At 38.2% G+C, this 25,918-nt stretch overlaps 1 protein-coding gene across 2 annotated transcripts in view; it reads left to right on the plus strand.

Moving 5' to 3' along the window:
* Positions 1-25,918, plus strand: part of TMEM131 (transmembrane protein 131) — a 111,842-nt gene that overhangs the window by 72,346 nt on the left and 13,578 nt on the right. For both annotated transcript variants that reach the window (XM_086619283.1, XM_086619276.1), the window contains exons 13-31: positions 1,069-1,177; positions 1,979-2,132; positions 2,234-2,404; positions 2,722-2,832; positions 2,919-3,053; positions 3,456-3,560; positions 4,894-4,980; positions 10,671-10,823; positions 10,967-11,042; positions 11,138-11,255; positions 13,199-13,337; positions 13,447-13,556; positions 13,947-14,013; positions 14,404-14,555; positions 15,857-15,999; positions 17,126-17,312; positions 18,455-18,640; positions 22,149-22,307; positions 22,881-23,476. In XM_086619283.1, coding sequence (XP_086475409.1) covers positions 1,069-1,177; positions 1,979-2,132; positions 2,234-2,404; positions 2,722-2,832; positions 2,919-3,053; positions 3,456-3,560; positions 4,894-4,980; positions 10,671-10,823; positions 10,967-11,042; positions 11,138-11,255; positions 13,199-13,337; positions 13,447-13,556; positions 13,947-14,013; positions 14,404-14,555; positions 15,857-15,999; positions 17,126-17,312; positions 18,455-18,640; positions 22,149-22,307; positions 22,881-23,476 — 2,958 coding nt within the window. The remainder of the gene's footprint in view (positions 1-1,068; positions 1,178-1,978; positions 2,133-2,233; positions 2,405-2,721; positions 2,833-2,918; positions 3,054-3,455; positions 3,561-4,893; positions 4,981-10,670; positions 10,824-10,966; positions 11,043-11,137; positions 11,256-13,198; positions 13,338-13,446; positions 13,557-13,946; positions 14,014-14,403; positions 14,556-15,856; positions 16,000-17,125; positions 17,313-18,454; positions 18,641-22,148; positions 22,308-22,880; positions 23,477-25,918) is intronic.

A 25,918-nucleotide genomic window follows, 5' to 3' on the forward strand; every position in this document is an offset into this window, starting at 1 on the left:
AGGTGCAATGATTTTCATTTCAGGTAGATATAATTTTAGAAATTGTATGGATAGAGAGGATAGGGTTGATTTTTATTATTGTTGTTTTATTGATTAACACTTCAGATTTTTTAATAGCTTATGGTTTGTAAGATGGATGAAGTATGTTTTAGCCTATAAATAAATTGTGAAACAGCTGAACTCTGACAACCTGAGGTGGTAATATATTCAGATTTTGAAACTGGAGGGAATTGTTATATGAGGACCTACTGACTAACATACGGTAGATCTTGGAAGAAATGGTAGTCGGGGAAAAAGTATCCTGTCAAGCTGCTTAATGTGTTTAAGGGATCGACTTTGTGAATTCTTTTCAGCGAAGCAGCCCTAAGTATTTGGTATTTCAGCAGTCCTAATACATGCAGGGGCTTTCCATGCTGGTGGTTTCTCCTAACTAGTATTTGGATCTCTTGACTTTTCTGGCAGTGTTGCTACCAGGATAGCATTGTTTGTTCTGTGATTTTGGAGCTTCTGTGAGCTTTGTTCTTAGGGCTTGTGTAGTTTGGGATCTTAAATGGATGCTGATTCTATTTCTGTAAAGTCTAGCAGGTCTTTGATTTCTTCACTGTTAAAATGTTGCTGTGTTCCTGGCCCAAAGTCCTGCTTGACTGGTAGCTCTATGTAAGGAGCCCAGCCATCTCAAGTTTCCCTTCTGTTAGTGGAGGGATAGGTGTATTCCATACTCTTCAGTGGGGAATTCAGCTTACCTGGGATCTGAACTGTCCTCTGGACATGTCCAAGTTATTTATTTGACAGGAACACACAGGCTTCCCTATCATAGATAAGCTACTAATTCAGGCAGGTCAACTGACTGGTGTTAAGGGGGAGGAACTCAGAACTTGGATCTCTTACTTCCTAGACTTATTCCATGTTGGTTGCTTATTAAAATTCCCTTAAGATCCGTTTTTCTCTTCCATGATAGTTCATCTCTGGGCTAGCTCTGTGCTTTTATTCTTTCACTCATGCTAGTCTAACCTGATGGATTATCTTTTTGTCTGCTTTAACAAACTTCTTGTATTCTTGTGTGCACAGCATCAAAAGCAAAAAAAGCATCACAGTCTTCTGGGAAAATAACTGTTAAAGCAAAAGAGAAGAGCTACTCCAAACTTGAAATACCATATCAAGCAGAAGTGTTGGATGGGTAAGTTTACAGTAATTGAACATAGTTCAAAACCTAAATACTGTAAATTAGCTGATGTAGCAGGAAATTTAACCTTTAAGAGGCGAGACCTACGTTTTCTGAACTACAATTAGTTGTTTGAATTTTTCTGTTTCTACACTAGTAGATAAGGTAGTCTTAGTAATGCATAAGCTGGTGTCAAGGCTTGGGTTCAAAGTGACCTTAGTGGGTCGTTTTTCAGAGTAGTTGAAGGCTGCGGATGAGACATTTTAAAAATGCAGTACTGGAAAATTTTCCAGTTTTGCATTAGCTGTTCTATTGCTATATGAAGTAAGGGCAGAGAAAATATTTTTGATTTCAAGCAAATTTTTGGAAGAACTGTTAGTACTTCCTTATTTTTTATTATTTATTTACAAAGTATGGCCAAGTTGACTTTAAAATTACTGTTGAAATGGGGGGTGCTGCTTTATCAACAGGACTGACAGAGTATTTTAAAAACAAACAAACTAAACCTTACCTATCAGAACTTTTGTGCTGCAGACGCCTGATCTGGTTAATAAGGAATATGCATGATTTGCAAACTATCTTAATACTCCAACACTTACTTTTAGTCCTTCTAATATACTGATTCACTTATTTTCTTGTCTAATTTAAATCACTTCATTATCACTTTCCCTGTAGTACCAGTAATATAGTTTCGGCATGCAGTGGGGTATGTACTTGTTTGCTGTTGGATTGAATGAATTCTAGTCTTTTGTGTAAGAAAAACACTTTATGTTTGAGGAAAGCCTTCATTTTTCTCATACTGTTTTCTTTTAATAGATATTTAGGATTTGATCATGCTGCCACACTCTTTCACATTCGTGACAGTGCTGCTGATTCTGTGCAAAGACTGATCCATCTAACAAACACATTCAGTTTTGCAGTCCTTATACATGATGTTGTGTTACCAGAAGAAGCAAAACCAATGTTTAAAGTAAGCTCCGTTTCAGTGAACATTTTTAGCTAATAGTAAATGTTTGAATGTGCTGCACTTTGTTAAATTGTAACATTGATTTTCATTGTTCACTGATCTAGGTCCAGAACTTCAGTAAACCAGTCTTAATTCCGCCTAATGAATCCAGATATATTTTTACACTTCATTTTATGCCTTCCACATCATCTGTTCATATAGATAACAACATTTTACTTATCACCAATGCTTCTAAATTTCACCTACCTGTCCGAGCATACACAGGATTTTTAGATGTAAGTATTTTCTGTTTTTTTTCAGCTTCTTTAGACTAGAGGCAGACTTCATAGGACTGTTTTTAATTCTTTATTTTACTTCTATAGGAGGATGGCTTTTTTAATTTCAAAATTATTTTACCAGTTCATTTCTTAAACAACTTCAGTTACTACTGAAAAATTAATTTTTGTTCCCATTAGTTTTCCATAGAAAATGAATAGAATTTTGAGATTGTCACAGTACTCCTGTATTAGACTCTTGTATTTCTTAATGAGCTTAGAGTTTAAGCATGTTTTATATTTAACTTATGCTAAATTACCTTTATCAATCTTTCTAGTACTTCGTACTGCCTCCAAAAGCAGAGGAACAATTTATAGATTTTGGCATATTGAGTGCAACAGAAGCTACCAGCATTTTATTTGCAGTCATCAACAGCAATCCCATAGAGGTAAGAATTGATTTATTTTTAGTTTGCCTTTTAAAAAATTGACATCAGTGTTGTTACTAAAAACAGTACCTTTTGTTCTTTTTAAGCTGGCTATAAAAAGTTGGCATATTATAGGGGATGGTTTGGCCATAGAACTTCTAACAACTGAAAAAGGAAACAGAACAACGATAATTGCAAACCACCATGAACTACAAAATGCTAGTGCATCTGATCAGTCTTCAGTAAGTAGTCCTTTGAATCCATTGCCTAAAGCTAGATTTAGGAGGGGGAAAAAGAGACAAATCTGTGCAACTTTTTGCAGTTTCATTTTAGCAAGGGAGGAGGGAGGATAAGAATTTTTAATTTTTGTCTGAATTTGAGTATGATAAAGCATGTAGATTTTTTAAAGTTTATTTTAAGAAGCAGTGTAACCTTCAGATTTGGTTAGATTTATGAAAGGGGAAACTTCAGAAACAGTAATCTCCGTGCCCTCAGATGATGCACATTATTTACTTGGGAAGAGTGGAATTTATCACCTCAAGGAATAGAGAATTTTTGGTTATACCAGATGGTTGTGATGTTTTTTAGTGAAATTTCTTTCTGTTTAATGGAATACAGTGGATGACTCTTTCTACCATTTACAGGTGATACTAGCATCAGGTTATTATGCTGTGTTTAGAGTAAAACTAATAGCGAAAGAACTTGAAGGAATTCATGATGGAGCTGTACAAATCACGACAGATTACGAGGTATATTTATTATATATTCATGGGTGTCGCCCAAATGATATGTTCAGTTTTTCAGTGTGAAGTTTTAAGAGTTGTGTTAGTGGACAGATTGCAAAATCAGGGAGAAGCTGAGGTTGGAAGGGACCTCTGGAAGTCAAGATATCTCTGCAAATTAACCCTGCATGAAACACTAATGCTACTTGTGCTGTCTTCTCTGAAGGAATGAAAAATGTTTTTCATTATGATTTTCATCTGACTTTCAGAAATATCAATTTAAATCTGACCTACTGCTTTGAGATATGGGTTCTTCAATGACTTGACACGTCCTCAAAGCATCAGTGCATCTTCTGGCATAACACATGCTGACAACATGCTTTTTGGTACATTATCAGTTACTGAAGTTGAGCCATGATTTTAGAAGTTTTTTTTTGTCAAAACCCAATGTGAAATTTGTTTTGGAGAAATCGCAGTTTGCTGACAGTTGATAAAATAGAGTTCTTACACTAAGATTAGTAAGGGAGAGAAGAACAACCAGTTAATTCTCAACTTCACGTCCCTTTCCCATTAATAAATTATTTTGCAGAATAGAGAGATTTTAATACACAATGGAGTCTGATTTAATATCTCTGGGCGATATATGTTGAAAAAAAATAAATGCGACACACTTGTGCTTATGAAGTCAGGAAACTACATAGTTTATTGTGTGATTCTGATGAAGCTACAGAAAATGGGAAATTCCTAATTGCCAGTTATCTGAGTTTTTAAAATTTTTTTAATACGTCCATACATGTATGTGGCCCTTCAGTTATTGAATCTGAAGTGTTTTATTTTCTTGCTTGTTCTTACAAGTTATTCTACTTGTATTCGTAGCTTACATAGATACGTAGATACACAGAAAGGATCTCATTGCCATCCCTTCCATGCTCCTTTTTTGAAGTCTATGTCGAGGTCTTCTCAAAAAACATTAGAAGTCGTGGTAAATTCAGTATATCCTCATACCTCATACTCCTTTACTTTACAGATGTTATCCTCATGTTTTTCATCAAAGTAAGCCCCATTCAAGTGAGACCTACGTAATTGGAGAGCTTGTATTTTAACTGTGCTTTTATGTTCCATGTAGAATGGTGCTAAGTAAGACTAAGCAAAGTTGACAATATGGCGTGATTGTTCTGAATATAAAAATGTGTTGAAATACTAATTCATGTCTCTGTTTTAAATGTGTATATAAACCTTTACTACACTAATTGTAGAATTTCAGGGTTTTGTTATTCTATACAATTTAAAAGTGGAAGAGACATTTAAAGGCTGAAACTTAAATATTTTTCCTAAACTTTTATGATTCTTTTTTTTCCAGATTTTAACTATACCAGTGAAGGCAGTGATTGCTGTAGGCTCATTGACCTGCTCCCCAAAACATGTTTTTCTCCCACCTTCTTTTCCGGTAAGAGAGTTGGATGATAGTGTTAAATGTTTTCTTGCTGTGTTTTTGTATTTGTCCTTTTCAAGAGAAACAACTGTCTTGAATTGTTGCATGTCAAATTGTTGGAGAGATTGTACCACTGAAATTTTATAATTCAGCTTGTTGCTATTTTTTCTTTTTTTTTTTTTTCCTCACATGTCCCAAGCGTGAATTATCCCTACATCTCATCTACTGCCTGCTTGATATACTGATATGATCCCAAACCTGATTTTTTGCAGTTTCATTCTAGAGTGACTGTGGTCACTTGGTTATTACCAGTTCTCATGCGTTAGCACCAAGAATAAGAGAGAGGTGAAGTTGCACAAATGCATTTTTCAAATTCCTGAAGTGTAATACCAAAGACAGCAAAGCCAGCCAACAAATTGACGTTTCAGTATAAGAATTCCTTGATCTCTGTGGAAGCGTTATTGTATTTTTTCCACACTGAAAGCAGATCTTCTTGAGGGTACACGGTGGAGTACATGGACAGGAAAGCAAGCAAGCTATGTGGGTCTACAGCTGTCTGCAACAGTATGTAATGGCTGTTCTCATCCATGCTCTTGCAGTAGTGTTTATTCAGTGAATGCTGAAAGCAGCTTCTTTGCTCAGGGCTACGGAATCAAGCAGCAAGCTATTAACCAGATAATACTTTTTTCTCACTTGGCATTCAGCATAACCATAGAAGCATGGCCAGTCAAGGAATATTGACTTTGCAGTTGGTATTTCATTGAAGTCTGAACTTTATGTGACTTTCTGATGAGTGGTGAATGCAATAGGATGGAAAATCATAGGGAGAGAGATTGAAAACTGGGGGGGAAAAAATAGCAAAAGGAGATAGACGTGGCAGTTTTCTGAAAGGATAAAACTGTCTCCATGCATGTTAGTGGAAATGGTTTTTATGTCCTTGTCTGTCCTGCATAATCTCAATCTGCTTTAGAGCATCACCTGTTCTCACCTCCTCTTCCCATAGCTCCTTAGTATCTCCTGCTTATGTTACAATTTGTGTACTGTTAAATAGTAATTTTTCACTGACACTTTATCAAATGCTTTACCTCGTGTCTAGTAGATAAATGATAATTTTTTTAAAAAGTAATGCAGTAGGTCTCATGGGAGGAAGATAGGTCAGTAAGCAGGACTTCAGTAAATCATTGCTACGTTCGTCCCATTATCCATTCCATCTCCCTTCTGACCTCCTACTTCACAAATTGTTCTCAAGTCTTGTGCTACTCTTGAGGTCAAACAGTCAAACGTACTGTTGCACAGATCACTTGTCATTTTTTTATCTTTAGGTTCTGTGTTTCCTCTCTGACTATATGGCCTCACCATTATATAGATATTTATTACACCGACTACCCTATCTATGACTTCATCTATGAACTCTTCCATAAGCCTTTGATAAACTGAAATAACTAAAAGTTCTGTTTCCCTTTCTTTCACCAAAGACAAAACAATTTCTATATTTTGTGTCCTAATTTATATATCCTAATTCCTGACAAGATCATTGTCCCTCTTGAATGCCACATTAAAATATTTTCAATCATAGATTCATAGATTTCTAGGTTGGAAAAGACCTTAGAGATCATCGAGTCCAACTGTCCCTAATCCCCATTAAACCATATCGCTAAGTAGATCATCCACCCTATTCTTAAACACATCCAGGGATGGGGACTCAACCACCTCCCTGGGCAGCCTATTCCAGTGGCTGACAACCCTTTCAGAGAAGAAATACTTCCTAACATCCAACCTGAATCTCCCCTGACTAAGCTTATACCCATTTCCTCTTGTTCTATCACCCATCACTAATGTAAAGAGCCCTTCCCCTACCTCCCCACCATCCCTTCTCAAGTATATGTAGGCTGTAATCAGGTCTTCCCTCAGCCTCCTCTTCTCCAGGCTAAACAACCCCAACTCCCTCAGCCGCTCCTCATAAGTTTTATTTTCCAGCCCCTTGACCAGTTTAGTCGCCCTTCTTTGGACTCGCTCCAGGAGCTCAATATCTCTCTTAAAGCGAGGGGCCCGAAACTGGACACAATATTCCAGGTGCGGCCTCACCAGTGCCAAGTACAGGGGCAGGATCACTTCCCTGCTCCTGCTGGTTGCACTATTCTTGATACGCGCCAGTATCCCATTGGCCTTTTTGGCCACCTGGGCACACTGCTGGCTCATATCAAGCCGGTAGTCAACCAACAACCCCAGGTCCTTCTCCGCCAGGCAGCTCTCCAGCCACTCCTCCCCGGGGCTATAGCGATGCTTGGGGTTTTTACACCCCAAGTGAAGGACTCTGCACTTGGCCTTATTAAAGCTCATGCCATTGGCCTCAGCCCAACGATCCAGTCTGTTCAAATCCCTCTGAAGGGCCTCCCTACCCTCGAGCAGATGGACACAGCCTCCCAGCTTGGTGTCGTCCGCAAATTTACTGAGGGTACATTCAATCCCCTCATCCAGGTCATTGATAAAGATGTTAAATGCATAGGCTGGAAGGGACCTTAGAGATCATATAATCCAACCTCCCTGTCATGGGCAGGGACGCCTCTCAACTAGATCAGGCTACTCAAGGCTCCGTCCAACCTGTCCTTGAACACCTCCAGGGAGGGGGCATCCACAACCTCTCTGGGCAATCTATTCCAAAGTCTCACCACCCTTGTACTGAAGAATTTCTTCCTAAAATCTAATCTAAATCTGTTCTCCTTCAACTTAAACCCATTTCCCCTTGTCCTATCAGTGGACACTCTTGTAAGAAGTCCCTCCCCAGCCTTCCTGTAGGTTCCCTTCAGGTATTGGAAGGCAGCTATTAGGTCCCCCCGAAGTCTTCTCTTTTCAAGGCTGAACAATCCCAGCTCCCGCAACTTGTCCTCATAGCAGAGGTGCTCCAGCCCCTGAATCATCTTTGTGGCCCTCCTCTGAACACGCTCCAACAAATCTATGTCTCTCTTATGGTGGGGACACCAGAACTGGACGCAGTATTCGAGGTGGGGTCTCACAAGAGCAGAGTAAAGGGGAAGAATCACCTCCCTTGACCTACTGACCACGCTTCTTAATACATCGCAGGATGCGGTTGGCCTTCTGGGCCGCATGAGCGCATTGCCAGCTCATGTTGAGCTTCTCATCTATAAACACCCCCAAATCCTTCTCTTCAGGGCTGCTCTCAACCCACTCTGTGCCCAGTTTGTATTTGTGCCTAGGATTGGCCCAACCCAGGTGAAGGACCTTGCATTTTGACTTGTTGAAGCTCATGCAGTTTGCACTGGCCCATTTCTCAAGCCTATCAAGGTCCCTCTGGATGGCATCTCTTCCCTCAAGTGATTCCATGGCACCACACAACTTGGTGTCATCGGCAAACTTACTGAGGGTGCACTTTTTTTGTTCCTTTTTGTTCCATTTTGGGCCACAAGAAAGTAATTTTTTTTAAATCTTCTTTCTTTTTGTTCTATCTGAAATGGCTAAAGAGCTTCTCAGTGTGTCTTAGTATACACCAAAGGTCTTGGTCATCTTGATTATTTTGGTTTGTTTGTTTACTTTTGTTTTCTTTTGACAGGTACTACTTCTTGTAGCACCTGTGTTTCTCAGCCTTCTCCTTGCTGTCAGCATTCTTTCTGTCCCCAGACTGTTGTGATCTTTATTGGCTTCATGTTCTTTTCTAGTAATGTTTTCACATATTTATTCATTCAGGGGACCTTGGGCTCCTGCATTTTTTTGAGATTATTTATTTTGATATAATTATCACCTTTGACAAGATTCTAGACTGTTTTCTGTGTTCAAGCCCCAAACTTTTCAGTGCAGTAAGCTTCACTTCCTACTTGTGTTAGTTGATCACTTAGCTCTTTTGGTATTTGAGAACATTGACAGCAGACTTACTTTTCCTTTTTCTTGAATTCATTTAAAACTAAACTTATGATCGCTGAATTCAGTGATCTAATTCTTGCATCTAGCTGTTCTGCAATGCCTCCATTACTTACGAAAATAAGCCTAAAATAGCATCAGTTCTTCTTGTTTCAGTGTTTGGTAGAGAAATTAGACAGCTGTAATGTCCAGGAATAACTAGACGCTGCAATTTTAGTAGCACTTGCTTTCAGTTCATACCTAGGATGTAATTCTGCAGCTGCCATGTTCCTAGTGCTGTCTGTCTGTTTATGATTTTAGTGTATTTGCACCTAAGTCTGATTTCCCATATTCTGTTGAAGTTTGTCAGCAATACACTAACAGTGTATACAGACCTTGTAAAGATCAGTGTCTTGATTTAAACAGATCTTAGCTGTGTTGACTTCTGCCTCGTAATGGTGTTTTTAGCTCTCAGTGCCATCACTCTTAACTCTTTCCTGATCAGAGCTCATCTTTGAGGACCTGTATGCTGAACAGCATTGTTCTGTTTTCTTATTACTGATGGGTAAAGTCATCTTCCCTTATCTGTTATTTCATGTTGAAATGCTGTGTAAGAGTCTTAGTGAAAAGTCTTAGTAAAATACTGGTAATTTGTTCTACAGTTTAACAAACCTTTGTCTTTCCCAGTTGATGCCAGTTTGTTACTCATAGGATTCCACAGATGAAGCTCAGATGTACCTCCTATTCAGTTTGGCAGGACTATACTGGCCAGAGATTTATTCTTGTAGTTTCTTTCCCTCTGCAGTTGCTACTATTGAGACTGTTACAGTATGTGACTATTTCCTGAGGCCACAGTCAAATTTTGAGCCTATAAAAGTGCATCTCTCACATCTCTCCACTTCAGTCCTTACCTTGAACTTTTTAAAAAGCTGCAAGTGTTTATTTAAGGGGAATGTGAAAAACTCTTGTCATGTTCATTAGAAGATAGTCTTGGGTATTTAAACTTGCTTGTGTTAATTTGTTTTATATAAATCTGAAATCTTGTCACTGGTCCTGAGTTGTGCTGTTTTTATTTATTGTTTACTGTATACTTGTCAGGATTGGGTTTTGAGGTAAGGTCAAAAATATGGCCACAGAATCATTGGTTTACAAGTGAGGCAGGGGGAGAGCTTGAGCATTGTAATGATTCTGATCATGACAAACAATTAAACTACATGTTCTATACTTAAAAGGTGAAATAATGTTTGACTCAGAAGAGGAGGCAGGGTGTAAAGGTGTGGGGAAAAAATTTGTAGTGTTTTCTTTTTGAATGTTGTAATTTCAGTGCCTGTTGTTTTAAATTCACTGAGAGTGGGAAAGAGGATTGTACCCATGTTTTTTAAATGCCCTCTGTCACCTGTAGTGTTTATAATCTGCAGCTTTGCTCTACTGTTCCTTTTAGGTTATTTCTAATTACTAAAAATTATGTACTAGATCTCTTACAAGAAGCTTGTTTCCCTTCTGTAATAGGAAGCTCAGAAAACCAAAGTTTTCTCTCGCCTTTCCTCCTCTGATACTTTTTTTAACATTATTTGATTAAGCAGAACTGTTGTCCTAGCTCTTCTAGGCACTAACAGTGTACTTATTTTTAAAAGAGCGATGAACTGTGTTTAGAAGCAGATGGAGGAAAGACTACAACTTCACAGACGCTTACCTGAAAGTGTTACAAGTGGCATTTTTTTAAGATAGCATAGTTAAAAATCTCAATTTAACATTTCAACTCTGCTGTGGTCTTTGCCAGCCTCTGTAAATAAATACATATGCTGGGGAAAATGCGTATCCTGCCGACTCTTTTCATCCTTTCTTTTCTGTAGGGGAAAGTAGTTCACCAGAGCCTGAACATTATGAACTCCTTTTCTCAGAAAGTGAAAATACAACAGATACGCTCCCTGACAGAAGATGTAAGGTTTTATTTTAAGAGGCTAAGAAGTAATAAAGAAGACTTAGAGCCAGGAAAAAAATCAAAGGTTTGTTTATGCCTTATTTCTACATGTTTACATGTTCGCTCCTATATATAGCACTTTCTGTGGTCATCAGAAATCTTCTTTTTCTTTAGTTGTTAAATTTACTGTGCAGTTTCTTAATTGGTCTGATCTTATCTGTTTTGCAGATTGCAAATATTTATTTTGATCCTAGCTTACAGTGTGGAGATCATTGTTATGTAGGATTGCCTTTTCTATCTAAATGTAAGTAACGTTCAACTTTATAATCTTTAAAAAAAAAATTCTCCTTAAGCAATGATTTTACATGAAGAGTTTACAAATCACGTTATGTTTTAAAGCGGAATCTAAAGTTCAGCACAGCGTAGCAATGCAAGAAGATGCATGGGATTCTGACTGGGATTTGTATGAGAACTTATTCAAAGGATGGACAGAAATAAAAGAGAACTCGAGCCATAGGTAAGTATTTTATCCCTGTTACTTTCTCAGGCCTTAAATCACTAGATAATTCTGTGTTCATGTGTTCTCTTATAAAATACAAGGTTTCTTAATATTGCAGTGCTCTTTGAGAGGAGGCTAAGAAAGAGTTGCTTGGCCTTCTCTGCAAAACCTTTAAAGAGAACATTTTAAAAGTTAAAAAAAACAATAATCATTTCCTCAAGTGAAACACAGCACTGAAAATTACTATTCACTGGAGTATGCTGCAGTTCTTGAAAAGATGGCAACAGCAAGGCAGTCTGTACTCTGCAAAAATTTCAGAAAACAGATTATAATGTTTTTGCAGTATTCCTGCTTATTCTGTTTTGAAGCAGTAACCTCGATATCCCTGCAAGATTTCATAAGGTCTTCTATTGCTACTATTCTGAGATTATTACATTTCAGTGAATTATCAACTTGCCTGGTTGAATTTTTCCCTGAGAATTGCTAAATACAAGGTGATTAATGATTGCTATTTAATATTTAGAAAAAGTCAATCTCTGTAGGCTGCTATATACCTTTGAAACATCTGCCTTCTCATACATGAAGTAATTTAATCTCCAAGAGACATAAGTTAGCATTAACAGCAGTTGTATGTGTCTCTTGTGATGACAGGATCCAGACTACTATTTCAAAAAAGGTGTGTGTATTTGTGGAGAAACAAAATGACTGTATGTAGCTAAACAGAGTGGAAAAAAAAAAACATGCCTCCTTTATCAGTGTTTTTGTTATATAATTTGATCTAAACAGAATCCTCTATTTAGCCACACTGGTAACTTTCAAGAATGTCTGTCACATACAGTAAGAGGACAGTAAAGGGAAATTCTATTGAAAACTACTTCTGAATAAGTGACAGTTCTAGCCACAATATACAATGCTTTAATATTATTTAATATAATATGTGATATAGAATATGTAGTGCTTTTAACTAGAGTTAAAATTAGCCAGCTACCCAAGGTAGCATTCAGCAAAGGAGAAACTTCTGAATAGAGAGAGGTTCTGACTTGAGCATTTGGAGTCTCTCCAGAATACTTCTCTAGGTTTGAAGTCTAGCATTTCATCTGTTTTGCTGACTGGTGAACTCAATACCGTTAGTCTTGTTTCAGCTTCTGGTGGAGATCTTGTAGGAGAGCAGGAATGCAGCCTGTTGCAGAGGTTGGTTAATAGCAAAGAACTTCATTCACTGGTGGAAAGAGTAGCTGGCACCAAGGGTGACTAGTTCAGATTTGCTTTAGGCATGTTAGGCAGGAGCATAGGCACATGCTCCATGTATCCATTGCAGCTAGAGTACGTGTACAGATTTCCTGTACATTACACATGTGCTGGCACAATACGTTTTCTGGATGTTGTATTGGAAACACACTGTAGCAAGACTGATATTTTTTCTTTTTACTGTTTATACCTTTGGAAATCATCAAATATATTTTGGGGTATTTTTCTTACTGATCTGAATCTCAGTAACATTCTCAAAACTTGTTTCTGCGATAGTTAGAGCTAGGCACTTCTTAATGAAAGATGAAATTTGTGTCTTGCTGTTCAGAGAGCAGTGATTTAAAAGAAATGTGAATGCCAAAAGATTTGTGATGCAGTGCGTAACTCCTACCACATTTTTTCTGCTCACCTTTGTCCATAAATGGACCATAACAGCACTTGAAATGGATGGATGTTGACAACAATACTTAATAGAGAACATCTTTAGAATCTTTAGGCTGGTCTCCTATAGCATGTTTTTGTGGTTTCTGTTGTGCTTTTTAATAGCAGTACACGTGGGCAGAGCTCAATGGGGGTTTTTAATTCCATATAAATATAATGTACCCTGCTATGTCTCAAACTAATGTTATTTTCAGGGTGCTTTTAAGCCTTCTATTTTTTCCAGGCTTTTCCTACTTACTCCTCTAAAGTAAGTTTTATAACTGTTTCTCCAGACTGAATGCCGTATTTGAAGTAGACACAGATCTTCAGAAGGATGTCCGGTTGAAAATTACAGCAGAAATGGCCTGGCCTTCCGTTCTTAGTTCACCGCGCCACCTGAGCTTCCCTCTTACCAATACAAACAGTTCATCAGTAAGTTATTTTGTTGATAGTATCATTTTGTAGGGACTGCATTTTAATAGGTATTTCTAATTGCATTAATCCTAATGTAAACTTAAAAAAAAATTGTGTTTCTGAATAGGAAGAAGAAATTTTTCTAGAAAATCCAGCTGACCTTCCTGTGTATATTCAGTTCCTTCCTGTAGCTCTGTATTCTAACCCAGCCACCTTTGTTGATAAAATGTTAGAAAGGTGAGTATTTATTGTTTTAGAGTACTTAGGGCATTCTCACTCTACAGCAAAAGGCATTCTACAAAAAACGTGTGCACCGTTTGGCAGCTGTGTTGGTAGTTACAGTGTTGCCCACTGCTGGAATTTGAATTACTAGGCCAGTTGAGAACTGAATCTAGGCTGATTGCCATTGAATGCACGTCTGTATTTTTTGCTAAGCTAAAATGATGTTTAGATTTTGTCCTTAACATGAGGTATGAGGTGGGGAAATAAGAAAAATCAGACGATCCTTTCAGCTGCATATTGTTTGAGTCCTATCATAAGTTCTTGATTTGTGCTAAAATCCATAAATTCAAGTATGTCGTTATCTTCCTTGATCTGGGTGGAGAAAAAAAATTGCATGTCTTTCAGGTTTAATTTGAGTAAGCCAACTAATTTCAATCTGAGGACTCTAGAGTTCCAGGTCTTCAGAAATTGCGTAAGTGTTTCAATACATTCTTTAGATTTTTTATATTTATATATTTTAATGTTTTAATAAGAGTTAAGTCATACATGTCTTCAAGTTTAGATATTAGTGTATGTGAAAAATGTGATGCTTTTGTTGGATATTTTCAGGGAATTGAGAGAAGTAATATTTCTTCAAATGTAACAGTTAAAATGTTGCTTTTTCTGTATGCATACATTATAATAGGATTGTCGAAGATACAGAAAACCTGCATTTATAGTTAAAAAACCCAGTATGTCGTTGGATAGTACACTTCTGTATGACAAGACCAATTTTCTAGCTACAATAATATAATTTCTCTCAAATATATGTAAAATTTTCCTATTTTTAAAAGTGTTGCTTTGTTTTCCCCACTCTCTTAAGGTCCAGCCACTACAGAGCACTGTAGGACTCACAAAAGGCCTGGCTCGTCATTCAGTTTTAAGCCTAATATTGAAACCTGGTGAGAGAAAGTCTGTCAAAGTAAAGTTCACTCCAGTTCTTAATAAAACTGTTTCGTCATTAATTGTTATCAGGTATGATAGATATTTCTGAAATAAATGTGTTTTTTTTCTGATGTTTTTTGTTTATGTATAAGATCATACTTGTGATCAGCTGTCAATAAGAAACTCACTTTTACGAGAGTAATTGCAGAATCATGTGTGTCTGGAGAAAGATTTCACTTAAATGTAATTGTGATACGTTTTACAGCAGTGAAACTGTATTCAGTATATACTGTCTAATAGAAATATACTGTTATACTACTCATAGAATCACAGAATAGTTTGGGTTGGAAGGGACCTTTAAAAGTCACCTAGTCCAACCTCCCCTGCAATGAGCAGGGACATCTTCAGCTAGATCAGGTTGCTCAGAGCCCTGTCCAGCCCTGACCTTGAATGTTTCCAGAGACAGGGCATCTACCACCTCTCCGAGCAACCTATTGCAGTGTCTCACTGCTCTCATCCTTATATCTAGTCTGAGTCTGCCTTCTTCTAGTTTAAAACCATCACTCCTTGTCCTGTCACTAGGTCCTAATAAAAAAAAAAAAATCTGTCTCCGTTTTTCTTATAAGCCTCCTCTAAGTATTGAAAGGCCGCAACGAGGTCTCCCCAGAGCCTTCTCTTGTTCAGACTGAACAAGGCCAACTCTCTGAGCCTGTCCTCACAGGACAGCTGATGAGGACACAGGTCCATCATCTTGGACCTCCTCTGGACCCACTCCAACACCTCTATGTCCTTCTCATGTTTAGGGCCTCAGAGCTGAGTCTCAAGAGAGCAGAGTACAGGAGGAGAGTCACCTCCCTCAACCTGCTGTCCATGATTCTTTTGATGCAGCCCAAGAGAAGGTTGGCTTTCTGGTCTGCAAGTGCACATTGCTGACTCATGTCCAGCTTTTCATCCACCAATACTTGGAGACTTGAATTCTTAAATATTTACTATACTGTCTTGAAAGTAGAATCATCATTTTATGGTTGATTCTAGGGACTCTGGTTATAGATGCCATTTGCAAGATCAAGCTGCAATGAAAGTTCAATCGTTCTAGTAAAGGGCCCTGTTTGAATAACTGTTTCACTTTTGTTTCAGATGTGATACATTAATAGGATGATGAAATAGAAACTTTAGCTGGTACTTCATTGGGATTTTTATTTCTACGCTATGTTGTGATTCCTTAGGGTTTTGTCTTGCAAACACTTCCATATTGTGGTGCGTTATCTGTGGAACTACTTCTATTTCTGTCCTTTGGATTTGGGATATAACTTAATAGTCTGTAGAGAAGCTTGCAGGAGCAATAGACTATATAATCCTTTTATGAATGTTTCCCCTTTCTTTGTACACAGAAATAATTTGACTGTAATAGATGCCATAATGGTACAAGGACAAGGAACGACTGAGAGCTTGAAGGTTGCAGGCAAACCTCCTGGCGCAGGAAGTTCTTTACGCTTTAAAATCACGGAAGCATTGTTAAAAGACTGTTCAGAAAGTGAGTACTTCATGAGCTACTACGCTGAACAGAAAAGAGATGATGTTTTACATGTGCAACTTCAAATGCGTGGAAATTTTTTTTTTCCTTCTGTTCTAGTGCCCCATAAATTTAATTCCTTTAAATACATTAAAATTGCTTCTTCATGTAGGCAGAAAATGAAATACTTTACTTTTTTAATTTTAATCTGAAAATTAGGGAAGATGAAACAAAAGCCCTTCATCCACTAAAGTTCAAGATAGAGAAACTAAAGATCCTAGTATGATTCCCAAGATAATCTCTAATTTGTAAATTAAGTCAAATTGGATCACAGATGCAACTTTCTGTATTCCCCCCCCCCTCACATCTTCAGAATCTGTATGCACATAGCCAACAGGGAAAAAGGTAAAGTATGTTCCTTGATGAAAATTAAATCTCAGCCAGGTTGTACTCTAGGGTCAGAGGTTTTTTGCTCTGTAGCCCCAGGCTTTCTTCCAAGAAGAGAACTATAAGTACCTGTATTACCAAAGGAAGTGGTAAAAGAGGATTAGTTGTATCTGGTATTAAAATCTGCTTTGTTACTTTGCAGATTTCCAGTCATATTTGTAAGGTACTGTGTTAATTATTATCTGAGGTTATTCTGCTTTTTTTGAAGGATGAGTAAGAAAACTTCAAGTAAAGTTTAGTCATTACCTCTCACAAGTTGTGGTTTACGGATTTTTTTCTGCCAATAAGTTATGTGTAGCTCAGCCACAGATTTTATTTTTTAAGACACACAAAAATAAGCTTTAATTCTCTTCATGCTGGGACTTTTCACAGAATACCACAACACTAAGCAGTACATCGAAGAACTGTACAGCTTAGATGATGTTTTTGTGAGGCCGCAGTGCTATCAGAGGCTTTGGGGTTTGTGATTTTTCCCTGACGAGTTAGAGTGCTCTGGAATTGGACAAGTGCCCTGCCTTGACAGTGCTGAGAATCTGGCTTCAGAGATCTGTTCCTGCAGGTTACGTAAAGATTTCCATGGGCCCCGCAGTCCCCTTTGCTGCTGTAATACCGACAGAACTCTCTTGTACTGTAGAGTGTGACTATAATGAAGGATATCTGTTTAGCATAACACTAACCACTTTCTGCTGTTTGTTTCTAGAAATGAAATACAAAGAACCGAATTTCACACTGAGAAGAACATTTAAAGTTGAAAATACAGGGCAGCTGCAGATAAATGTGAAAACTATGGAAATCAGTGGCTATACATGTGAAGGATATGGATTTAAAGTAGTTAACTGTCATGAGTTTGCACTAAGTGCCAATGCCTCTAAAGACATTGTCATATTGTAAGTGCTTTTTTTCTTACACCTAAATGGAGTCTTACATTAGGAATTCTGTATTCCTAAGTCTGTTCTGGAGGAAAAATCTGGTTAAATTCTGAGGTTTTTTTACATAAGCTTTAAGGTTAAGGGTGTGGGGTTTTTTTTAATACAGCTTAAAACATGAAATTTTTCTCTCTTCTTGCAAACATGGTTTGATTTTTCTTTAACTTCATGTTCTCATGACTGACTATAGTATTACTTTTACTACTATCCAGTAAGCATAACTTACTGAGTTGGAATAGTGTTACTATAGGGTTTTTTATACATTTCCTTCATTTGGGTTGTGAATGCACATGAGATCTAGATTTACATACGGTTTTGGTGCATTGCAGTATGTAGAAAAGAGCCTTTAGACTAAGGATTATTATCATAACGCACAGCATTTTAGCCTTGAATATTTTGTCTGTTGCCTTAATGATAATGATTGTTTAAATCTGTCATTTTTTATTGTAAAAGATCTCTGCACCAAAACCTGATCATTTAACACTGCTTGGATATAAAGCTAGCTATTCAGAATATGATATCTAAAAAGTTCAGAAGATGCTTCTGTTCTGCAAGAGAATGTACGAGATCCTGTAGGCAGTGAGACTTCACTGGTATTTCTGCAACAGTCTTAGTTTGTGATGAGACAGGAACACTGGTGATGTTTTTGAAAAGGCATGCAGTTGTGACTTAAAGGTGAAGTGTTTAAAAACTTTATGGCTCACATAATGGTCGATTGCAGCTGCTGTTAATTATTTTTTTTACTGTATTCGTAGCTTTCTTGTAACAGATTTGGAAAAAACTTAATTTCAGTTATTATGCGTTTTCGTATGGTGTAACAGGGGTAACCTAGTATCAGCTGCGTTAAGCATAGGTGTGTTTGAACTTAGTCAAACACATCTTGAGGTATGTGAAAGATACTCATAAGTATTTTTAGGCTAATTGTGTGGGTGATTGTTAGTTGTACTGCTAAGGCTATTTGTTATAAACATCTGATTGGGATGCCAGTCATAGCAGTAACTGGTGGAGTTGAGTTTTTTTTTTGATTTATGGATAATGGAAATTATCTCAAACTTTCATCCTGTTCATATGAAAAGTTCTGATGTGCTTTACTTTGTTTTCAGGTTTACACCTGATTTCACTGCTTCCAGAGTCATACGTGAATTAAAATTCATCACTGCAGGAGGCTCTGAATTCATTTTTATCTTGAATGCATCCCTTCCATATCACATGTTAGCAACGTGTGCAGAAGCGCTACCCAGGCCCAACTGGGAACTGGCACTGTACATAATCATCTCAGGAATAATGAGGTAGCGTGTGCATGTTTGTTCCTATCAGTATACGTGCGTGAACTGCCGCTGCTTGAACACAGGTTACGGAGAAGTATGTATGCATCCAGTACATGCTGTAATTGGTGTAAAATCAAATAGGGTGAGGTGAAAAACGAGAACAAATCAATAAACACTACTGTGGATTGAGTGTGAACAGTTTAAGACTGAGGAGTACTGACTTGGTGCTCAAACTGAGGACAAAATAATGTACTTCTTGCTTGGGCCTATTTCCTTAATTGAGATACATACTCCTGTTAACCCTGGTAATGTGTAATTTTCTGACAAATAATGAAGCCAAACTTGAATCAAATTGGGTATTAAAGCACTGCTAACCATGAATTTCCATAGAAATTTAAGCATCCTTCTGGAGTATTGTGCCTTAGAGAGATACGAGGCAGTGACTGTAATGAGCTTAGTGGATGCCTTGGATGAGTTTGACTTTGCTGCCACTTGTATGTGACAGACAACTGGTGATGCTAATAATGGGATTTCTGAGAACCTGGTGGGCATTGTTTGCAAGTCTGCACACTCAGAGGTTACGTAGTAGCATATTAATGCACTTTTTTTCTCAGCAAACAGATGTGCGTTAGCTATGACTGGTTGAAATAGGAGTTGAGAATTCCACTGCATTTTCCTAGTCTAACCTCTACCTATCTGTATTTATTTGAAATCTGAGCTCATAAACAATGTGTCCCTGCTCGTCTCTTCAATGCAAGACACTTTTCCCCACTGCCTTTATCCAGAGAAAACCCTAGCGTAGAAACTTAGCGGTATAAGTTGTTCCTTATCAGGAACAACAAACGCTGTTTTCCTTTTTCATTAGTGTTAAGCTTGTATCTTAGTGTGAGATGGATTGCTGCTGTAGCTGCCTGGGATGAAAAAGTGGTCTTTCTGTGTGCTGCAGATCCAAAACAGTATCACAGATATGCAATATTCCTGCTTTTTTTTTTTGCTTTTTTTTTTTCATACTAAGATACTGGCTCTTCCATTTTGATGTACTATATTACATGAAAATTTGGTTAGGCTGTCTTTCCTTCTAAGGGATTAATAAAAGAAATAGAGAAGATAAAGTTACAGCCTGTTGGTTTTCTTCTTTGACTGTTCAGCACTTTCCTAAGTAATGCGGTGTTACTTGGGAAACTGCACTTTCCTAAGTAACAGGAAGGTTTCCATTACTTAGGAAATGTTGTTTTCTAACGAATATTGCATTACTTTAAAAAGTGCTGAGTAAGTACTTGAGTGATTTTCTTCTGTATGTTTGCTAGAACTGTATAAGCTTAGTTTCCCTTAAGTTTATTGACGAAGTGAATAATGCTTGTCAGCTCGTGAGAGTAGTTCGCGTGGATAATTTTGTATGTCCTGTATTTGTTAATTAGACTTTACAAAAGAATGCAGGATACTAATCCTTTCCCTCACTATGTCTGTCTTCTACAAGAACAAAACATCCTTCTTAGCAGCAAACTAGAGTAGATTCCTAACGTAACCATTCCATAATATTCCAAGGATCCTGTGCACAAACAGCTTCTGACTTTTAGGATGCCATCATGTAGAGGTTTGATAGTTGCCACCAAAACAATACCTCCATATTTTTCCAAAGCTATCCTTAATTTCTAGGAATGAGCAACTCCAGGAGTTTTTCTGGTTCGCGTTTTTAATTTGATAAGATGGTGTTTATTGTTGCCTTCCCTAAATCACTATTAGTTTGGATCGTTACCGTACTTGTGGCTCTAAGTTTTGAAGTCCAACTTGCTAGGATACATACAAACACGACAAAGGAGCCAGTCCTTTCTATGAAGAAGAACTTGGCATATGTGTACTCCAGGATAAAACCGTGAGGGGAAAGAGGGATGCACCACAATCATTCTTGAGTGTCTAGACTGTGTTACTCCCCACTGCATGGTGTTCCTCGCACTAATTTATTTTGTAATTTAAATGAAACGAATGTTTTAGGCTAGTTATGTTTTTCTTCTTTTAATAATAATTTCTTCAAAAAGCAAAAAAACCAAAACACCACTGCTCCCACCACCTCCACACCAAAACCAGAAAATGCAGTTAAAAAGACCACAAAACAAGATTTGTTCATTTTTCTTTTCAAAGCTGGTATTCCTTTGTCAAAATACCAAAGTCAGCTTACATAGAGGGAGTAGAGTCCTTACCCAAAGAGTAGCAGAGGAGCAGAAGCCCTCAAGGTGGCTTTTGCTGCAGCCTGCCCTGGACAAGCTCTGTGGGGCCCAGCATTCATACCATGAGGGGAATGCTGTAGGGTTGAGGGGAAAGAGTGCCTCCCAGCCCACCAAAACCCTGTGCGCTCCATCCCAAGTTTGTGGAGCACCATGGTGGTTGAGAGAGATGAGATGCCATTGTTGGTATCTGTCTGGTGAAACTTTCAAAGAGCATCATGGATTACAATTAACAATTGAAAGACATTATAGCTCTTTCCTTAAGTAATTCCATTTTTGATGGCACGGGACCCAAGGCAAGCGTTACAAGAGCTTGTGTAAGCTTGTCTGAAAAATTCCCCTATTTCTTTAACTTTTCTGTTGTTTGTTAACATTTTGGATGAAATTTATCTTTCCTACTTTCTGCCCTCTGGTTATGCATCTAGAATCCTTTTTAATCCCTGGAGCAGGGAAAAAAAGCACTGATGACCAGCTATCACCAGCTGAGTTGGTCTTCAGAGTTGCTTGTAGCTTTGGTGACAGTTAAAACTTAAAAGATATCTAGACTAGATCTTTTAGCTAAAATTATGCAAGAGATATCTCATCCTTTTGTGTGAATTGATACTGGTTTTCATGTTTGGCTTAGAAAAAGCGGCAGTCAGAACAAGGGGGAGAACAGAAACTCAAGTTGCTAATTTAAAGTTCTTTTCTCATAAACTTTCTAGAGTAATAGGCAAGGCAAGCTTTAGTCATCGTCATTGTGTCTCCTCCCCGAGAAACTCCCACCTCTTAGAAGATGAAATCCATAGCCCTGTGATGAAGGCCTCTGCAGTGGTTTTATTGCTTCCTTCAAAAATGTAGTTCACTGCAGTGTGTTATGTAAGTGGAGAACTCCTAAACATGGTGTTGCAGCAGATGCAGCTAGTTGTAAAACTCCTTACTGTGATGCTCAGAACTCACTGCTCTGAGCAGCAGTACAATTCTCTACAGAGGGTCTCTGCTTTTAAAATGGTATCGCACCAACAAGCTGTGAGAGCTGCTGACCACATGGATGCCGATTTAATATTTTAATTTTTTTTTTTCCTTTGGATTAATATTCTTGACAACTGTGTGTCAGACTTGCATCTAACTTCCATTCTCATATTAGTGATGTATCTGTATCATGCTAGACTTGTGTATTTTATGTTTCTATCAAAGAAAGTTGCACTTCGGATGCAGTTTTCAGTACAAGATACAAACTTTTTGTCTTGTGTGATTAGATTCATTAACCTTAAAATGCTCAAAACTAAGAACTATTTAGATGACTGCCTCTCTTCTCTTCTCTGCAGTGTACTCTTTCTCTTGGTAATTGGAACAGCCTATCTAGAAGCTCAAGGAATATGGGAGCCATTTAGGAGACGCTTGTCCTTTGAGGCCTCAAACCCTCCCTTTGATATGGGAAGGCCACTTGATCTCAGGAGAATAGTGGGAATTTCATCTGATGGAAAGTAAGTATATGTTTAGGGCTTTTGTGGGATGTTCCTTTTCCCCCCTTTTTTTTTTCTTTAGTTATAAGACCAGTAAGAAAATAATACTGGTGAATGAATAAAGATCCTCTCAGTTACTTATACAAAGATGGCTTGGATAAAAAGATGGATTTTGTGATTGTGAGGAATATTCATCTTTTGGGAAAAAAAAGAAAGAAAAAAAAAATTAACCAAACCCACACCCTGTCGAGTTTCCTGTTAATGTTCTCAAAAATGGAAGGTATAAACTGCAGAAAAGTTGCAGGCCATGAGTTCCTACCTTTGGTGTCTTAAGTTAGAAAGATCTTCTCCTTTCACTGTTGCCTCAAACATATATATTGACTGTGGTTTTACTGTGGTTTTGTTCGTATGTTCAGTGTGCAAGTGAACGTGGCAAAGGCTACTGACTTGTCAAACAAGTTTCAGGCATTATTATTATGTCTTGGCATGTGCCAAGAACGGTCTAGTTCAAGATTTCTTTTGGACACAGTGATTCTTTTTTCGTGTGGAAGAATGGAAACATTGAAGAGTATATTTAAATGCTTATTCTTTCAGCTTGAATGCGCTTGGATCAGATTCTAATCACAGTTCATCCAGAGGAATCTATGGAGCAGGCAGTTCGTCGTCACGATCCAGTGCAGGGAATCATAAACAATGCAATGCAACAGCACACCTTCACAGCAACAGAAATGCACCTGATGTCGAAAACATCAAATCCAAAACCAGTTCAAGCATTCCTAATAGGACTTCAGCACAAGCAGCTTCCATGCAGTCAGTGAACAGAGTGGGCCCCTTTACCTTGGATTCAGGTGCCGCAGCTCAGACTCATGCCGCGGGCAAAAGAGCCAAGGGGCCGCGGCAGAGCCAGCAGCCGACGCAGCAGCAGGCCCCAGCTTTGGCAGAGCAGCCCCTCCAGCAAGCCCCAGCATCCGGGCCCCAGCAGCAGGAGCAGCAGACTGAAAGTGCTTTGCCACCGCTCCCGCTGCTCAGCTCGCCTCATGGCGAGTGTGCCAGCAGCAGGAGGCACAGCTCGGAGGATTCAGATCTCACTGGGCTCATAGAAACTATGGAAAAAGACTTTGACCACCCAGAATCCCCTTCCCCAGATGTGTTTACAGAGCAGCCCCCATCTCCACTAGCGAAAAACAAAGGTAATACAATTCTGCTTTTTTAGCGGGATGATTCATTGTGTAAGCCACAGAACAAGATTTAATCAACTGTAAAGGTCGTGTTTTCATAGCGCGGAAAGTGATAGCTTCTCAGCTGTTCCCTACCCTGCTGATCATGCCTGTGCCTCCAACACTTCCTTTATTCACTTTATGGCAGTGAAGTTCTCCATGCAGTGCTAGATTGGGATTCTTCCTGCAAACTTTTTGGAACATTTTGATGAAAGTAAGTGTCAATGTTTAGATATCTGACCCTCTGAAGAGGAAAGATGGTTTTGGTTGCTACTCCTTTGTCTTTGGGTTAGCATCCATCCCTCTGACCTCCATCATTTGTACTTGGAGCTGGGGGTTAAGGAAAGGAAAAGGAAGTTGTTCAAGTGCATTATCAAAACTGAGACGGGGAGAAAGGGAACAGGGGAAGAGAAAGAGATCTGTAAACCCCTGTGGTATCATTGGGGAAGGGCATTCTTCATGCCCAGGCTTGCAGTTGTTGTAGAAAATTCTGGATGTCAGGTGGTCAGCAAATGAGAATATAGCACCTGTGTTTATCAGTTGCATTCATCTTTGTGTGAGGTTAGAGTTGAGTGTGAATTGTTTATGCATCTTTTCGATTGTCCAATGCTTAAAATAATTTATTGGATTTCATACATTAGATACATTCAGACTGTTAAAATTATCGGACAGTTATCTTCCTCTTTATAAACACTTTGTTAGAGTTCAGCTTCTTATCATGCTTTTTGTATTAGCCATTTCAGTTGTGTCCGGAGTTACATGGTTGTAAAATTAATCTTAATGTGTTTATTTCTAAGTGATTTGTCACTTTTTTTCTAACACCAGAGTTGTACAGAAACAGTACTGATACTGTGTTGTTTATTAGAGATAAAGTTATGAAAATGAATGGTGGGAAGGCGTGTAAACCCTGAAGCATCTGTATGATCACATACCACCGAAGAGGAAAGCTCCACTCTGCTAAGTAGTTCTGAGGAGAAAGTTCTTGAATAGTTCAGAATGGCTGTGATGATGCATTTCAAAGTGGAGGCTCTGAAGTGAGGAGAGGTTTTGAGATCCTGCTGAAACACGTTACTTTATTTCTGGGCTTTTTTCGGTTTAGTTCAGACAAGGGGATGCGGTTGGGGGAATTAATCGTAAGAGAATTATGACCAGTTTGTCAGGTGTTGCTTCACAAAGGCCAAACAGTACTCCAGCAAGTGACTTGACTGTGTTAGCAAATATTATGGTATAGGAGCTCTGGAAAGCAAAATGACCAGTAGTGAGGATGCAACGTCCTCATGGAGCACGTACGTCTGAGTGGATTCACGGTGGACTGATCCAGTCCATCTACTGAATGCCGGAAAGGGCTGGGAGTGCTTCTGGAGTGCATCTTCCGTTTGTAGTTCAACCTAAAAAGAAACCAACTCTTGCTCTCCAATCCGCCTGTGCAGTGCAGCTGCTACACAGAATGTGGGGACTGCTGAGTTTTGTTTCAAAAGCATATTCCTGATCCAAACATGTAGTTGTACCTATGGGAACATTTTTGTACTGGTAGCAATTTCTAGCAGTCTGCTTTGGGGGCTTTTCTCAGCAAATAACTGCTCCTAACTGTTGACAGACCTTTGATTACATTTTTTTCAACTATATTTAAATGCATTTTTTTGAGATGGGTGGTTCTATTGATTCGTGTATGAATTTCAAAAGCTGTTCAAGGGATGATAAAATATTTAGTTCTTAATTACTTACATGAGTTCCATTTTTTGGCATTATTTTTCTGTTTTCTAATGTCCTCCTGATTACAAATTCATTCAGATAAATTCACGTTTTTTCCTCCTATTACAGAAGTTTTGCATCATGTGTGCTTTGGCATGGTGATATACTGAATATTTAAACATATTCTGTATTGCAAAATATATTATGAATCTTACATTTTGCAATCCAGATATTTTTTTTGACCTCTTCATCTTAGAACAATAAATTGGATTTATACATGTAGACTTCTCTTTTGTTTGGATAAGTTTGTAAAACAAACAAACAAAACAAAACAAACAAACAAACAAAAACCAAACCAAGAAAAAGACAAAAACCCCACCAAAACAAACAAAAACCCAAGCAAAACCCACAAAAAAACCCAGTGTTATCTGTAAACTGTAACTTGACTTACAAAAGCTCAGCACATCAAATAAAACTTGCTCATTTCCATTTGCCCTCTTTAGAAATGTAAAACCATAGGGGAAATTCCATTATCTATCTGGATCTACATACATGCACACTGATATTTGTCTTTAGATAAATAGCTAGAGTTGGTCACAAACATTTGCAGAAGCAGCAGCTTCTGGGCTAAAACTGGCTGGCATCATATCCTCTGCAGGATTCCCATCTTCATACTCTTCTGTTTCAGCTTCCTAATACTTGGGCCCTAGCAGACTGCTGCGG

Source organism: Tauraco erythrolophus, chromosome 1, assembly GCF_009769465.1.
Source record: "Tauraco erythrolophus isolate bTauEry1 chromosome 1, bTauEry1.pri, whole genome shotgun sequence".
NCBI lineage: Eukaryota > Metazoa > Chordata > Aves > Musophagiformes > Musophagidae > Tauraco > Tauraco erythrolophus.